This window comes from Oryctolagus cuniculus, chromosome 14 (assembly GCF_051225735.1).
Source record: "Oryctolagus cuniculus isolate XC-2025 breed Fujian yellow rabbit chromosome 14, ASM5122573v1, whole genome shotgun sequence".
In the NCBI taxonomy this organism is placed as follows: Eukaryota; Metazoa; Chordata; class Mammalia; order Lagomorpha; family Leporidae; genus Oryctolagus; species Oryctolagus cuniculus.
The window spans coordinates 71,319,877-71,336,734 of record NC_142880.1 but is presented as its reverse complement, the minus strand read 5'-3'; the positions used below and the strand labels follow the sequence as shown (position 1 = coordinate 71,336,734).

The 16,858-nt window shown below is 43.6% G+C and overlaps 1 protein-coding gene and 1 pseudogene across 2 annotated transcripts in view; one reads left to right on the top strand and one right to left on the bottom strand.

Annotated features, from left to right (window-relative positions):
• PARP8 (poly(ADP-ribose) polymerase family member 8) overlaps positions 1-15,491 on the bottom strand; it is a 195,870-nt gene extending 180,379 nt beyond the window's left edge. The window contains exons 1-3 of one of the 2 annotated variants that reach the window (XM_008262187.5): positions 15,120-15,491; positions 14,922-15,023; positions 13,879-13,933 (exon numbers count right to left, since the gene is read on the bottom strand). In XM_008262187.5, coding sequence (XP_008260409.1) covers positions 13,879-13,933; positions 14,922-15,023; positions 15,120-15,225 — 263 coding nt within the window. In that variant the 5' untranslated portion in view covers positions 15,226-15,491. Of the gene's footprint in view, positions 1-13,878; positions 13,934-14,615; positions 15,024-15,119 lie in introns of both variants that reach the window. The other variant, XM_089313164.1, reaches the window with a different exon arrangement.
• On the top strand, positions 10,362-11,202 carry LOC149122383 (MICOS complex subunit MIC26 pseudogene; annotated as a pseudogene).
• Positions 15,492-16,858: the final 1,367 nt, after the last annotated feature.

The window sequence follows — 16,858 nt, the reverse complement described above, 5'->3', positions numbered from 1 at the left end:
CCCTGTGCATTCCCAGGAACTGCCTTTAGGTCTGGCTCTTGCCAGCAACTAGAAAATGAGCTCTGTGCTCTTGGAATATTCCAGCTGCTAAGAGTAGTTTAGTACGCCTGGGCCACCCGACACCAGTTTGATTAGATATTTTATGTTAACAAGCGTGATTTACTAAAGTGAATATTTTTCACTCTGCAAGGCTGGTGTCTGAGTAAGTATGGCCAGTCACAAAGGTGCTGTATGCACCTGTCCGTCAATAAACAGCCTGGAAACCAAAGCTCAGGGGAGCTTCTCTGGCCAGCCATGTCTTTATGTGCTGTCACACAAAGTCCCTGGGAACACTGAGAGCACCTACGTAACTACTGACAGGACACTTGGAAAGCCTGTACCTGCTTTCTCCCAAATTCCGCCCCAAGAACCTTTGTCCTCTGATGGCTTTGATCATATCCTTTGCTGTGAATGTAATAGCTTGTTCTGAGTCCTATGAGTCTTTCTATGTGAACCACTGAGCCTGAGAGCGGCCCTGGGAACCCCCTCACCTAGCATATTATATATGTCAATATTGAAATTCCTGCAAAAGTACTGTTATTTCAGATGATAAAATCAAGACTCAGAGAGATTAGGTAATTTGGTTGGGTAGAAGAAATCAAAATCAGTATACTCATTCTGCTACACAATACTGTAATGTTATGAGTTATAAAGAATGCTTAAGAAAAAGCCTTAAAACTGAGCTAACATTCACTACATTTTTTTTGGAAAATACAATTTCATGAACCCTGAAAATGTTTTGGTTATAATAAATCCACAAAGTCAGTCCAATTTATATTTATTATGTATTTATATATGTCTGTGGTGGTTCCAAAAGCAATAAAATGATCTTAAAATTGCTGAGGAAATCTTTTGAATCTTTTATTTACCTATCCCTGACCTCCTCAAACAAAAACAAAGTAAAACAAAAAACTTTTATTTCAGAATAACCCAATTATTAACATTTGCATTAATATTTGCAATTAACATTTCCCATTTTTGAGATCTCCAGTCTCACCATCTCTTTCATATATCCATCTGTATTTCTGCATCTACCTATCTGTATCTATATACCTATCTACATGCAGATACCTATATTTACCTATAGACAGTAAATATGACATTTATGTGTGCGTGTGTGTGTGTATATATATATATAAATGCACCCAGAGAGCGAGAGAGGAGAAAGTACAGAGAGAAATACATTTTTAATGTCTAAAAATGTAGTTCATAAGGCTACCTTTGGGTATTTGGCATGGAAAGCGTACACAACTGCATGATGTGTTGTAGGCATGTGAATGAAGGTGTAGAGGAAGGCAAACACACACTCCAAACATGGTTTATGTTTGGCTCAGTATTCAAACACAGAAATCTTTTATAGCATCATTTTTTAATTGGCGTGAACAGTGCACTGGTATTATTAAGTATTACATTTCTATGGTGATTAGAAAATTAGTAGGCATAGAATTTTTTAAGTTATTAACATGTCTTGTGATACTAAATAATTACTTATTGCTTAGTAAGTTTTATAATCAATGTAAGAATGAAAATGAAAGATTTTCAATAATATCAAATCTGATTTACTTTCATGTAATTAGCTACATATGGTTTTGTGCCAAGGTACCAGGAACTATCCAGTTTTATATTTGTCTTCTTCAAATGTATATGCTAGTGTAACAGAAAAAATTTAAATTTTCTGTAAAACAGGATCCTTATCTAGAAGTCAGAAAACTCTTGCTGTTAGATTTTAAAGGTATATTTGCAATTAACATTTCCCAAAATGCACCCGAGAGTCTGAAAATGACAACATTACTCAGTTTAAAAAAAATCCTCTGTGAAACTACTGTCATAAGTAGATTTTTCCCTGCCAATTACCTGCAGCTGGAAAGCAGTCTGTGCATAACAGGCACCCAGATTTGAGGGTACTGGAAATTTTAAATTAATGGCATAGAAAGTCAACACAAGAAGCTCATATTAAATCAAACTAGTATGATTTCAAAAAATTAAATTTAAATTTTTTCTTGGCCCACGTCTCATCATTTTGAAGCCAAATTCAAGTAAGAATATGCGATCTCATTGAAGTCACCTAATTGGTACTCACGAAAATCACCATCTGAGGCTGGTTTTCCCAGAAGGATGTACTGCTCCAAAAAGAAGAAATAATTTGGCTTACAGGGGCCTATTCAAACTTTTTCCTTAGCTAACTAAAAATAAATTTGACCGTTCACTACAGAAATCGTTTCAAATTCTGTGGTGATAATAAAGTAATGACTGCTTTTCAGCTGGAGGGCCTTTTTTCCCCTAACTGTGGTGCATTTTAATGAGAAATGATGACTGCATCAGCTTTTATCCATGAACAGATTTTAGCATTCAGCTTAGGTCTCCCAGTCAATATCTAAGACTCTGTTCTCAAGAAGATCAATGACATGGACACATAAAGACTGACAATGTGTGCATACAATAAAGAATTCACTCCGTCAAGATTGCACACAAGATCTGCCAAATAAAAAACGAGAGTTACTGGGTTCTTCCTACCTGCGAGGGTCCCGTAGACCCCTGAATCTCAAAGACTGTGAGGCATGCATACAAGAAAATGCCTACCACTAACACAAATCACATGAAATGCATGTCTCTTCCTGTGTCCACAGGCATGGGCTTCAAAACTCTGGTTTCACTCTCCAATCACCTGTCCCCAAAACTGGCCTGACTTGACGTGATGCCACTGGCACAAAAAGGGAATGCACTTCCTAACACTGAAAAATTCTGAGAAGTGTTTTTAAGGCCTTCACCACATTTCTCATTTGATCACTTGGGGGACAACGGTTTTCCAAACAGATACCCTCATTGATTTTTTTAAATGTAGTTTATCAAAGAAATGAAATTAGATAAATTGCAGATTTCACCTCATCGTGAACTTCTCCAAGAGCATACTCCATCACAGACTGCTCACTAAGAAGCTCTACCGCAGAATGACAGAATTTAAGAGGACATAATGAGTCCTTCTGCTACACAGAATCATTATCTATCGCTAACACTTCCTTAGGAGACTGACTTCCAATCATGAACCGAAGAGGGCTCTTCGAACTTCAGGACTTTGATGAATAATAATAGTTGAGAGCCCTTATCATAAATGGATCCAGCACAACTGAAGAGAGACTGAGTGGACCAGAGAAAAAAATGCTCACGTAGGAAAGTTAGTGCCATGAATGCCAAGTGCATTTTAACCAAAGCCTTCATGGTCATAAAGCAACTTCTGTAAAAATTGCTGAAAATAAATTTCTCAGCACTGCATATGAATCAGTTATTTCCATTTCTATTACACTGCTGTTTACCCAAAAACTATTTTTCATGAGTAAGACTCAGAGTTTGCCAAAGTGTTTTCCACAAAACAAGTCTCTTGAGATGTTCCAGATCTGTAATCAAGTCAGTCTGAAAAACCCTGACTACTTCATTCACCTCTTGGAGATGCATAATGCACACTATTATATAAAGGTCCTAAAAAAACACTAACCATTAAAACTGTTTAAGCATTTCCCAGACATACTTGGCTACAAACCTAACATCACATTAACAGTCTGGGAAATACTACCACATAACATAGGAACATTATTGTCCAATCATTTAAGAAATATTAAAAAATATTTACCATATTCTAGTCTCTAATCAAAACATTGTATTTATTTCTGTGTGACCATTTTTTAAATTTGACTCTTTTGCAGCTTTGTACTTAATGATATTTTTGTTTCTACACAGATGGGCGAAGACCACAAATGTAGTTATATTAGTCTGTTTGAGTTATATATTTCATATACAATAAATATTCAATAAGCGATTCTTGGATAATAAGAATATATAGTTTTTTTATATATTAAAATAATGATGAAGATAACAACAACCGCATTTAACATGTTCAATATACACTCAGAATGCTCAGAAACAATCCTATTTTGAGGAAAGTCAACTAGCAGCTTGCTTTCTGCTAATTCCACTACAGGGAAAAATGACCTGACTGCACGAAGGTTTTAGCAGGTGTTTCCCTTTTAAATTTAATATTGAATGATATGTCACCCTCCATTTAATTCCAAGAAGGTGTCAGCCACAAACTGGGGATCACTCATATGGAAATAAATGACATTCAAGGGGAGTATGATTGGTGTTAATCAGTAATGGATGGGATAATCTATTTACATTCCCATCCTATCCTCTTCAAATTTCATTCCTCACTTTGTTCTACTCATGTTCTCATTCCATGCTCTTGTGCATAAATATATCACACATTCTAGTGAACAGAACAGTCATTTGTGGGCACAGATAAGATTAAATGCACTGGTCTTTATGATAATAAAAACTATAATTTTGATATGCAAACCACTGTACCATGCAACGCAGATATTATCAATCAATAACCTTGAACAGCTGTGTGCCAAATTAATACAAACTGTTGCAAATGGAGAGAGGGGGGTCAGCAAGCAAACAGAATGAGAAACATACATGAATGGGCAGGGAAGGTGGCTCTTCAAAGCCAAGAACTGCAATTTGAGGTTGATATTGAGAAAAAGTCTCATTTGGATGCTTCTGAACAGATAAATATGATTAAATTCATAACTAAAGAGTATTAGCATAAATGAGCCAGATGAGCCAGAGGCCAATAATGAATTGTTTAGAAACACTGGGTTAAAGTGATTAATCTACAACGAAGCCAACAGGGCATGGACTAAATGTTGACATGGGGAGGAATGCAGATGCTGGCAATGATTACGAAGTAGAGGTGGGTGGAGAACCTGAGATGGAGAAAAGGAGGATGGGATATGTGAAGCCTGAGATGTGATCCCCACATCTGGCTCCAGCAATAGACTACTGACCAGGCAGATTGGAGAGAAGTTTCTCTTCAAGAGGGAAATGAGGGATTGCTGGGTTGAAGTGAAGAGGGAAAATATGCAGCGTTCAAGTGAGACAACTGAACGGGAAAACTGTATCATGTCACAATGAAACTGAGATAACAAGTAACTTATTAATAAAAACACATGTCAGGCCGGCGCCGTGGCTCAACAGGCTAATCCTCCGCCTTGCGGCGCCGGCACACCGGGTTCTAGTCCCGGTCAGGGTGCTGGATTCTGTCTCGGTTGCCCCTCTTCCAGGCCAGCTCTCTGCTGTGGCCAGGGAGTTCAGTGGAGGATGGCCCAAGTCCTTGGGCCCTGCACCCCATGGGAGACCAGCAGAAGTACCTGGCTCCTGGCTTTGGATCAGCGTGGTGTGCCGGCCACTGTGTGCCAGCCACGGCGGCCATTGGAGGGTGAACCAACGGCAAAGGAAGACCTTTCTCTCTCTGTCTCTCTCTCTCACTGTCCACTCTGCCTATCAAAAAAAAATTTTTTTTAATTAAAAAAAAATAAAAACACATGTCTTACTATTCTTTCCTTGGGAACATGGAAAGTGAGATTTCAGAAATTTACAGAATGATGGGGCCAGCACCATGGCACAGTGGGTTAATCCTTTGCCTGCGACGCCGGCATCCCACATGGGCGCCAGTTCTAGTCCTGGCTGCTCCTCTTCCAACCCGGTTCTCTGCTGTGGCCTGGAAAAGCAGTAGAAGATGGCCCAAGTCCTGCACCCACAAGGGGGGGCCAGGAAGAGGCTCCTAGCTCCTGGCTTCGGATTGGCACAGTTCTGGCCGTTGCGGCCATTTGGGGAGTGAACCAATGGAGCGAAGACCTTCCTCTCTGTCTCTCCCTTTCACTGTCTGTAACTCTGCCTCTCAAATAAATAAATAAAATCTTAAAAAAAAAAGAAATTTACAGAATGAAAATAAATGCAACTTTAAAAGAAACCCAAGATTCAGAGTATGGACAAAAAGAAGATCAATAACTTGACTAAAACTGACTAAAATGAATTGACTAAATCAGGGGCAAATCTCATAAACAAGCTTTATCTACTAAGGCAAAAGCAAATCTGGCAGAGAATTACAAAATATTTTTTTAGGACTGATGAAATTTCACTTGCTAAAGAGAAATAATGGGGAATTTAAACGGATTGGCCAAATATTTGCACGAGGATTCCACAGCCAATGTACACAATTTTCCAACTATTATACTTAACATGGGGCTCAGGCAGTTCCTTTGCCAACCAGTAGATTTTCAGCACTGTCCCTGGCACACATCCATTAGCAATCCTTCTCCATCCTCAAACAATCCCTGTTATTCAAGTCATATCAGGTCAGCCAACGCCCCTTAAACCCTACACAAACACTGCCTTACACTGAAATGGATCCTTCCACTGCCTCTTTCTAACCAACTGTAAGGCGTCTAAATTATCCACGCCTCAGTTCCTTTAGTGATAAAATGTAAAATAGCTGATAAAATGCCTGTTTGTTGCAAATACAGGAATGACAGAAGGCAAACAAAAGTATTCCAGGGACTATGCTCAAGAAACCTCATTAGTAGTATTGCCTTAGTCCATGAAATAAATGGAATGTAAACTTTTTTTTAATACATAAGCTTCAATAAAGTTGTATCTGGTTAAACCAGTGGTTACTTTAGGTCAGTGGTTTTAAAACTCATTTAACAATGAAACCATTATCAAAACAATTTTCATACAGAAGAGAAAAAGAGCAGCTGTTCCCACTCATTGACTCAGCTTCCTTCACCCCTTCCCCAGCTCCCCCAGCATCAGAAGTGGCTTCCCAGGGCTCCAAGGAACACGCTTTTTTAAAAAAAAAATCAATATTTTGGGTAAAAACTGATGTAAAATTATGGTGAACCCTCACTGCCAAGAGGATCATGTTAATTTTCTACTTAAAAAACGATCACTCTTTTCATTCTGACACCATGAAGAATACTTGATGGTTTCAAAACAACCACATATTACAGGATTTCTAGAGTGAGCACATTCCTGCTTCTTTCACAGTGAAAACTGATAACTCTGTTTAAGATGATACTACTGCTTTTACACCTTCCCCACTCTTTGCCCCTGCCCACACTGACACTTCTTTTTAAGGAAGTCCAAAGAAAACAAATGGTTTTTTGCAAGCAAGCCATTTGTCTCCCTCCCTGGCATCCCCTGAGTTATGGAATTACACTTTGGGGACCCAAGGTGATTAGAGCTCCTAGGAAGTTTGCCTACTTATCAAAGTGCTTCTTATTTTTTCCGAATGAGTTAATTACGTCTAGAGCCCAAACACTCCCAGTACGCCATAGTCCTCATAACTCCCTAATATCCTCAACAACTGCATTGTCTGTCCATCCTTCTAAAGCATTGAACTCATGACCCAGAGAACAGGACTTACAACCTTGCCTGTCATTGTCTATCACTCTGGCTTCCTATAAAGTTTCACTGAAAGTGATATCAATACACTGTGTGTGTTTGAATATCTCCACAACTGGTCACTGAGGCTATAAAAAGCCAGAGGATGGCTTAGCATTCTTTTTCTCAGCTTCATTAAACATCTACATATTGATGCAAGGGACAGGACAGCAGCAATGAATATGTCAGAGACAGTTCTCCAAGAGGCTCACAGACAACCAGAGGTAAGTAGTCATTTACAGTACAGATGGCTCCCAACTTAGGATGGTTCCATATATGATTTCTTGACTTTACAACAGTTCAAAAGCAAATCACATTCAGCAGAAACAATACTTAGAATTTTGAATTTGTCTCTTTTTCCAGGCTGGCGATACAGGTAGGACACTTACCAGATGAGGCAGTGGCCATGAGCCACAGCTCCCAATCAGCCACACTCTCAGGAGGATAAACAACCCATCTTCTATAGTACACTGCATTACTAAGCTTTGTTTGGAAGGAGAGGTGTAGTAAGTGCATTTTCAATTGATGTTTTCAACTTACCATGGGCTTGCCAGAACATAAGTCAAGGAATATCTGTATAATGCTACAACATAGTTACAGAAACACCTAGCAGAAACAAACAAGGGCGGATGCCTTCTCAAAGGAGAATTTAGCTGAGCAAAGATCTCAACAATCAGGGCTGGCTAGGGATGAGATGGGGGAGAAGATGGAGACAGGAGTTCCAGAAAACATGCACAATGAAAGGCCAAGTAGAAAGAGCAAACAGTATGTCCTCATGACCCCTCATTGGGGTATTATTATTATTAGTGTTACATCAGCTGCTCCAAAACAATCATTTGGCCAGGAACTCCTAAAATAAGGAAGATACACATCAATAAGTACTCCTCTACCCATGACCACATCAGTGTTCATACAATACAGGGTGCACACTGGCAGTCAACTCCAAACACTCTGCCAAATACCAAATTTCTAATCTTATAATTATTTCTAATATAAATATTAGAATTCTTGCCATGCACACTCATACTCCTTCACTGGGAAACTCCCAATTTTAAAACCATTTATTTATTCTCATATCCTTTATTAAAAAGGCATTAATGTTATATCCCTGGGCAATAAAACAATGAGGTTTCAAAACCATATAACACAATCTTTGGATGCAAATATGCTGTATGCATATGGACACATAAAAATTCTAAGAGTAAACTCTAATGTATTAACAGCAAACTGGGAATCATGTGGCTGTTATTTCTTCTTTTTGGCATATCTCTTTTCTAATTTCTTTTCATGACAAACAATTCTTCATGCACTTTTAAAAGTTCAGTTCTATTTTTACAATACTTTCTTGCCTGAAATTCACACTCAGGGACTCCCAGTCGTCAAGCCCATGAGCCTCCTCCACTCCCCACCTTGTCTTTGGTATCTGTTGGCCCCAGGGACTCAGCCTCAGTAGCTGTCACCACCCACCTCCTCCCTTCTGTTTCTTCTACCAAGTCCAAGGGCAAGCCAGACGAGGAATCAGAACCTGAAATCTTTTGGGTTACAAGACAGCTGACTACTAATCACTAAGGAAGAAAGAGACAGGAGGTCATACAAATGACAAAAGGTAGAGAAGAAAATATAAGTTTGAGGCCTTTGGTTTATAGTTCTTGTCACACTTCTGAAATTGGGAAGCAGCACTGGGTAGCAGTCTATGACGCGCTCTCAACTACTGATGGCTGTGGAGTTGTTCAGGAGTCTGGAACACAGCGGTGGTATAAGGATCACTGCTAGACCAAACTGATCTTACTAAAAACATACTACAAGTTTTTAAGCATTTGTAGATGCTGTTCATAATCAAATTCCTAATAATTAGAACCTTCTTTTTCATGATTTCCGATCAACAGACATCAAAATTATAACGTTCAAGTAAATATGCATGCAGTTTTTGGTTGTCAAAGTGTCTGCATGCTCAAAAATCTCAGGAGCCCTAATGGGAAAGCAGGAGTGCAGGTCTCAGAAGCACGACAGAACAGCATTTACACGACAGCTCCATCATTTATCACAGTGAATCTGACCACATATCTTCAACTCTGTGAGCTTCAGTCTGCACATCCAAAGGTGAGGGTCTTACTGCAGAAGCTGTCCCAGCAGGCAAAATCAGATTAACTCAGTCTTGGAGCTGACCATTTCCTCCCCATCATTCCTCACGGAAAATCCACCAACACAGCCTAGCAGATGCTAACAGGCACTCTGTCCCTCTGATGACCAAATAAAGACCAATTTATTAGGCCAGCAGCCAGTCCTGACACAATCACCTCTTGGCATTTCCTTTTCTCCAAATAAACATTAAAAACAGTACATGTAAAAACATTCTTAATATTCAAATGTAAGAACAACTTTTGTCCATAAAACAATGCATAGCTCATTTTTGCAAAGTGCCAAGAGAGGAAATGGAATGTTAAGTTTTATCTACAAATTGAATTGAAAATTATTATTGAAATATACTCTCAATGGTTTAGATGAAAATGGTAGTCAAACACAATTCAAGATAATGATGTACTTTCTCTCCACAACTCTCACTTCCTTCAGTGGTGAAGGTCTCGTTTACTCAAAAGAACACAACTAATTGATATTACAAACTGGCAATCAAAATAGGGTGGGTGAGGTTGGCGCTGTGGTGTAGTAGATACATTTGCCGCCTGCAGTGCCGACATCCCATCTGGGTGCCGGTTCGAGTATTGGCTGCTCCACTTCCGATCTAGCTCTCTGCTATGGCCTGGGAAAGCCGCAGGAGATGGCCCAAGTCCTTGGATCCCTGCACCTGCATGGGAGACCCAGTGGGAGACAAAGAGGAAGCTCCTAGCTTCGGATAGGCCCAGCTGCAGCCATCGTAGCCATCTGGGGAGTGAACCAGCAAATGGAAGCCTTCCTTATCTCCCTCTCTCTCTGTAACTTTGCCTTTCAAATAAAAAATGAATCCTTAAACAAATAGGGTGGATTCATTTTAATTTTAAATGTCTGAAATGTCATGATGAGAAAGATAATAAATATTGGTTTCTGGACCCTGCCGGAACCGCCGCTGCCAGCAACATGTTCAAGGTAATTCAGAGGTCCATGGGCCCAGCCAGCCTGAGCCTGCTCACTTTCAGAGTCTACGCAGCACCAAAAAAGGACTCGCCTCACAAAAGCTCCATGAAGGTTGATGAGCTTTCACTCTACTCGGTTCCTGAGGGTCAGTCCAAGTATGTGGAGGAGCCAAAGACCCAACTGGAAGAAAGCATCTCACAGCTTCGACATCATTGCGAGCCGTATACAAGTTGGTGTCAGGAAATGTACTCTCAAACTAAGCCCAAGATGCAGAGTTTGGCTCAATGGGGATTAGACAGCTATGAATATCTCCAAAATGCACCTCCTGGATTTTTTCCAAGACTTGGTGTTATTGGTTTTGCTGGCCTTGTTGGACTTCTTTTGGCTAGAGGTTCAAAAATAAAGAAGCTGGTGTATCCTCCTGGTTTCATGGGATTAGCTGCCTCTATCTATTACCCACAACAAACCATCGCATTTGCCCAGGTCAGTGGGGAGAAATTGTATGACTGGGGTTTACGAGGATATATCGTTGTAAAAGATTTGTGGAAGGAGAACTTTCAAAAGCCAGGAAATGTGAAGAATTCACCTGGAAATAAGTAGAAAACTCCATGCTCTGCTCATTTTAATGAGTTGTAGGTAAAAAAAAAAGCACCACATGGGAAATCGGTATTTCTACAGACAAGTGCAGAAGAGTCAGTGCTGAATGTAGTAAACTGACTTTCTTCTTCAGGAAAAGCTATCCTAGGACTCTTTTATCTTGGGGATGCCATACTACAAGCAGACTAATCCAAATCCCCTTTACCTAAAGATACTGTACGGGCCTTAGAACGTCTTGTTCTCATGTTGCTATTTATGTACATAATTAAAATCTAAGTTTAAAAGAAAAAAAAAATATTGGTTTCTAATGTAAGTAATAAAAACAAGTATTCTATATTTTTAGGAAAGAAAAATGTCTTATCTGCCATTAAGTACAAACCATAAAGAGATGATTTATGGTTACCACACTAAAACAGCCTTTTGTTTCTTGTACTGTCACATAAGCTTTAAAGAAGAGAAACAATCATCCTAGAAGCTTTACCAGTTGTCTTTGTCTTTGGCCAGACGGTTCCACATTAGACACACAAATCCTAACAAGGGACTAAAGAAAATATCACCTCTTAATAGGATTACACAGAAAAGGAAACACCTCTTACCTTAAGAGCAACCGTGGTACTCGTTCCTTCAGGGAAAACCAATGTTACTGTGATTAACTATTCACCCCAACACCACAGCCTTGCTCCTTGGAGACATTCATATCTTCTCCACCTCTAACTGTTAATGCTTGATCAAGAGCATGCTAACATGGGGCCAGTGCTGTGGTGTAGCAGGTAAAGGCGCCACCTGCAGTGCCGGCATCCTATATGGGCGCTGGTTCGAGTCCCAGCTTCCCTACTTCCGATCCAGCTCTCGGATACAGCCTGGGAAAGCAGTGGAAGATGGCCCAAGTACTTGGGCCCCTGCATCCATGGGAGACCTGAAAGAAGCTCCTGGCTTCAGATTGGCCCAGCTATGGCCGTTGTAACCATTTGGGGAGTGAACCAGTAGATGGAAGACCTTTCTCTCTGCCTCTGCATCTGCTTCTCTGTAACTATGCCTTTCAAATAACAAATAAATAAATATTAAAAAAAAAAAGAACTTACTAACAAGGAATCAATTCCAGCATCTAATAGATCTCAGACAAGAAGTGTATGGTTTTACCGCCGCCTCCCCTCCTCCCCCGGCAGTACAGGTAAGCGAGCAAACTACGGCCTAAAAAAGAGCATCATTTTGTGGAAACTCGGCAAGTTGGATTGTTGAATAGTCTCACTCAGTGCATTCCTGACCACACACCTCCCTGAAAGAACAGCAACAACTGGACACCAGTGAATCTTCACCTAACTGCACGGGGTGTTTAAACGGGCTACCGAGCATATTTTAACTACTGAAATCACTCCAAAAGATATCAGCCATACACTATCACCCTCTGGATCTCCAGCAATAATTTAATCAAATCTCCTCTAACTTACTGTTACTCATAATTACAAAGATGATAATATGATCATAAACTAAGAAATATTATATATTGACTTTTCACTACTAAAACAAAATAACCAGGACAAGCTACTCGTGAAGGAAAGAATTTTAGTTAGCTTACACCTTGAAGGCTAAAAGTTCAAGTGGTAATGCAGGCTCTGGTGAGGGCCCCAAGATGGATGGCAGAGCACATGGGGAAAAGGATCATGTAAGCTACCAGGAAGCAGAGGGTAGGTGAGCCCAAACACAGGCTTTCGTTAACAACCAGGAAATACCTTCTGAGGACACATTCCGAATAACTAAAGAACTTCCACTAGGCCCTACTCCCCCAAGGTACCTTGGGTACCTAAGCCTCTATACGCGGGCCTTCATGTAATTTAATTCCCTCCCAAAAAGTACATATTTTAGTCTGGCACCTTCTGGTTCTATTTTCCATTGGTATATATAGATAAACTAACGCTGGGGCTCAGGCATACTGTATATAAGCAAAATCTGACAACTGTCTTAACTAAAGCTGTTTTAAGATGTACAACTCAATACAGACACTGTTTTAAAGGTTCACAGTAACACTAAGCTTTCTGAAAGTACTTACAAAAGAAAGTGTCTTTTGCAAAATGTATGTTTCTAAGTGTGAATCAGCTAAGAGATGTTTGTAATGTGGTCAAATAATATTAAATACCAAATTTAATTAATATTAAATACCAAATCGTATGTTCTGAGGATTCCACCGAGGTTATCCCTGACTGTGGCCGCCGCTCTTTCCTAACACTGTGTTCCTAAGGAACACAGAGCAGAAAATCCTAACAAGTGAAGACAGCAAGTCATCTATCAGTGGCTACCTTGCTACCTTTCATCTTAATTCTACTTTCTCAATACAAAATCGGATTTGGGCTTGTTTCCACACTGTTTACCACTAGGTTTTAAGATGTGTCTCTCTCATGCCTCCTCCAAAGGGAAGAAGTCACCCACTGCAGCTTCATACAACTCTCCAAGTTCTTTCGTACAAACAAATGTGAAAACCAAAATACCATTCGTTGAAAATAAAAAATAAAAAAACAGTTCAGAGAATTGGCAGGCTGCATGTTTATGTCAACCTTCACAAAACACGGGAACGAGCGGCACCAACTCACCAGGAAAATCCCACTCGTGAGGCAACTATTTTGTGACATTTTTCTTTTATGCATTGTGTTTACACCCTCTTGACTCTCTAACAACCCCAAAACGCCTGGAGAACAATCCATGCGGCAGAACAGTGGGAATGGGAACACGAAGAGTTCAGCTCAGTGCCTGTAGCCTGGTCCCTGAAACACTTCCATCAGCAGCAAGAATTAAACCAAAAGAGCAAGCAAATACAATATCCCACAGGGAACACGCGAAGAACAAAGGAAACAGAGGCGTGAGGACAGGAAATGAAGCAACTCTAGACACATAAATAAATACCTTTTGGGGCCGCCAACGTAGGTGAAAGTAAAGGTGGAGTCTGAGTATCTGAAATCTGAAACGGAAAAGTCCTGTTAACAACTACCCGTGGAGTGGATTTTTTTCAATCCCGACCGAGATTTGGGGGCCCCAGTTCAGTGAGTTCCAGGGGAGGCCTGGCCCGGCGGGAGCCGCGGGCTGGAGAGCGGTGATGCGCCCTCTTACCCCGCGCGCCCTAGGGGTGCGCTGCACCCCCGGGCCGGCCGGGTGCTGCGCGAGGCCGCCCCCTGCAACAAGTGCCGGGTGCCATGGCAACGGCGGGAATTTCCCGACTGGGGAGGTCGGGAGCTGCCCCCGCCGCGCGGCTCGGGCTGCGAAAGCAAAATCCGAGCCCCGGCCCAGGGGAGCAAGATGGACGAAAGGCGACCCCCAGACAAGGGGCGCCGGGTGCCTCAGGTAACCCTGGAAATGTCTCTTCTCTTTCCGGGGTAGTGCGCCGCCAGTCGGACGGGGAGACGACAGGGAGAGACCGAAGATCCGCCCAGCGCCGCCCCTCCGGGGTCCTCGCCGGCCGGCGCAGCAGCGGAGCGCGGCACGGCGCAGCAGGCTCCATTCCCGAAGCCGCCGCTCAGCCCATTGCGCAAACCAGGCGAGTCCGACCGCCCGCTCGGCCGCTGCCGCTGGAACCCGGAGGCTGGCTTGGACGCTCCGGACATCTACGGGGTGGTGGGGAGGCGGGGGCGAGGGGCCAGAAATACCATACACAGCCGGGCCACCTAAACCTCGGAGGCTCGGGCCACCGGGGATCCGCCTCCAAAGCCGGTGGCTGCCCCAGACCTGGGGGAGGGGACGGGGAGAGGCCAGCGCCCCCTCCCCCTTCGGGCTCCCGCTTTCCTGCTGCCGAACGAACCGAAGGAACCGGGGGAATGGGGACGTGCAACCCACCCACCACCCCCAACCCCATTCACACGCGTCGCTGACCGAAGGGCGCCGCGCGGGCAGGCGGGCGGCCGGGCTGAGGAAGCCGGCGCCGGGTCCGAGGCTGTGGGAAGGCGAGAACTCACCTGCAAACAGGCAGTCCTTCTCGGCTCTGGACTTCTGGATCACGACGTCGATATCCTTCTGAATTCGCTCTTGCCTTGAACACATCCCCATTAAAGAAATCCCTGGAAAAGAAGCAGCCGCTATTTCCACCCCACCCCACCCCCCTCGCACGCTTCCAGCTTTCGTAAATATTCAGTTTAAAAAAAAAAAAATGAAACCTCTGGCCGAGGCAGGGGCCGAAGGCGAAGTGGTTTCGGAAGTGCTCCTGGGTGTGAGAGGAGGAGGTGGTGGAGGAGGAGGTGGGGGGGGAGGTCGGCTTTGCATTCCCAGATGTGACCGCCCAGCTGCTGCTGCTCGCCGCTGCTGGATTCCAATTTCCTCCCCTTCTGACAATGGATGGTGATGACACCGAGTCTCACTTTCTCCCTCCCCCGCGCCCGGACCAACGATCCTGGGGGGCCGAGGGTGCCGGGAACGGCCGGGGAGCGATCGCCGGCGGGGCGGCGGGCGCCGGCGAGGGGCGAGCCCCGCTCCGACTCACGCGCGCACACCCCTCGCGGCCCGCGCGCCGGCCTTCCACACCCGCGCACACTCGCGCCCGCGGGCGGCGGCGGCAGCGGCGGCGGCCGTGCCCAGGCTGCTGCAGCGCCGCCCGCCCGCCCGCCCGCCGCAGACCCTCCCGCGCCCGCCGCCCGTCAGCCGGCCCGGCCGCGGGCAGCCGGGGCTTTAATAGTATCCGCCATCCCGCGCAGGCTGCGTTTCCACACCCCCGCCCTCCGCTCCTCAGCGCTGGGAGCTGAGTGGCAGTGTAGGTAGTGAAGACTCCCTGGGGCTCCCAGCCTTCCCTCCGCACCCCCCCCCCCCCACACACACCACCACTTTTATGAATTCGACTCCACTTTCGGAAGGAATTATGAGTCATATGGAAAACCCAAACCGGAGTGGCTGAGAGGGAAAAAAAAATCTTTAGAAATTAAAAAAATAAATAAATAAGGCGAACAAATCTCTCCTTGTTGCCCCAGCAGGCAAGATGGAAAAAGCCTTTAAATTACTCCAGACTTGCACCCTCCCAGTTCTCGTTAATGCCTGAGGTTTTCTATTCTCCAGATAGAAGTGGCTCAGCCCCTTTGGGGCACACTCCCAAAGACTCCCCACTTATTTGCTCCTAGGTATTTCTATTCATTTAAAACAAATTGGCAGAGGGAACTGGAGCGGCTCACCAAAAGATGGACATCTGTTTGGCTTTTTTTTTTTAAAGTCACCCCCCCTTGCCGTTTGGTCAAGGGAATGCACCTACAATCTTAATCAGAAACGTGGTATTGCTCTGATGGTCACTTGCTGTTCTGCCTAAGGACACCCCAGCCTAATGTGGGGCCCCACCTCTGTTACCGTCTGCAGTATGGAGAGGCCTCCAACGGGGCACGTTTCTTTCCACTGAGAATGCTCCCTCTGGTTGACCGTGTCTCACTTTGCCTTGCATGTCCAGTGCCTTGTGCAGTGCCTGGAATACACGAGGGGGCCCTGGGTATTGACTGCGTGCAGGAATGCTCATTCCTCGCAGCCAGTTTCAAGGAGTTGCAAGGAGCTTCCTTCAAACTGCCTCAAACCCTTGTTCAGTTCCTTCTAACAGTGGTACCATGATGTGTAGGAGAGGAGGAATAGCTGTCATCCCTGACTGATTCTTAAGATTCTACTAGTCAAAGGCAATGATATATCATGGATTCTTGATCCTGCCTCTTGCAGAAAAGAAAATATTATGAAATGATTTGTACAGCTATAGTCATTGTGAGTTATAAAGGAAACACACCTCCCTCTGCATGATCAAGATCTGGTCTTGTTTCTGACGCATTAGAGTCACATAGGCTAACACCTCCTGCCCAGTCCTCTCCTGGAATGGGTGCTGACCAGCCTCTGTCAGGTTCAAGTCCTTCCTGGCTATGCTGTATTGGATAGCCTC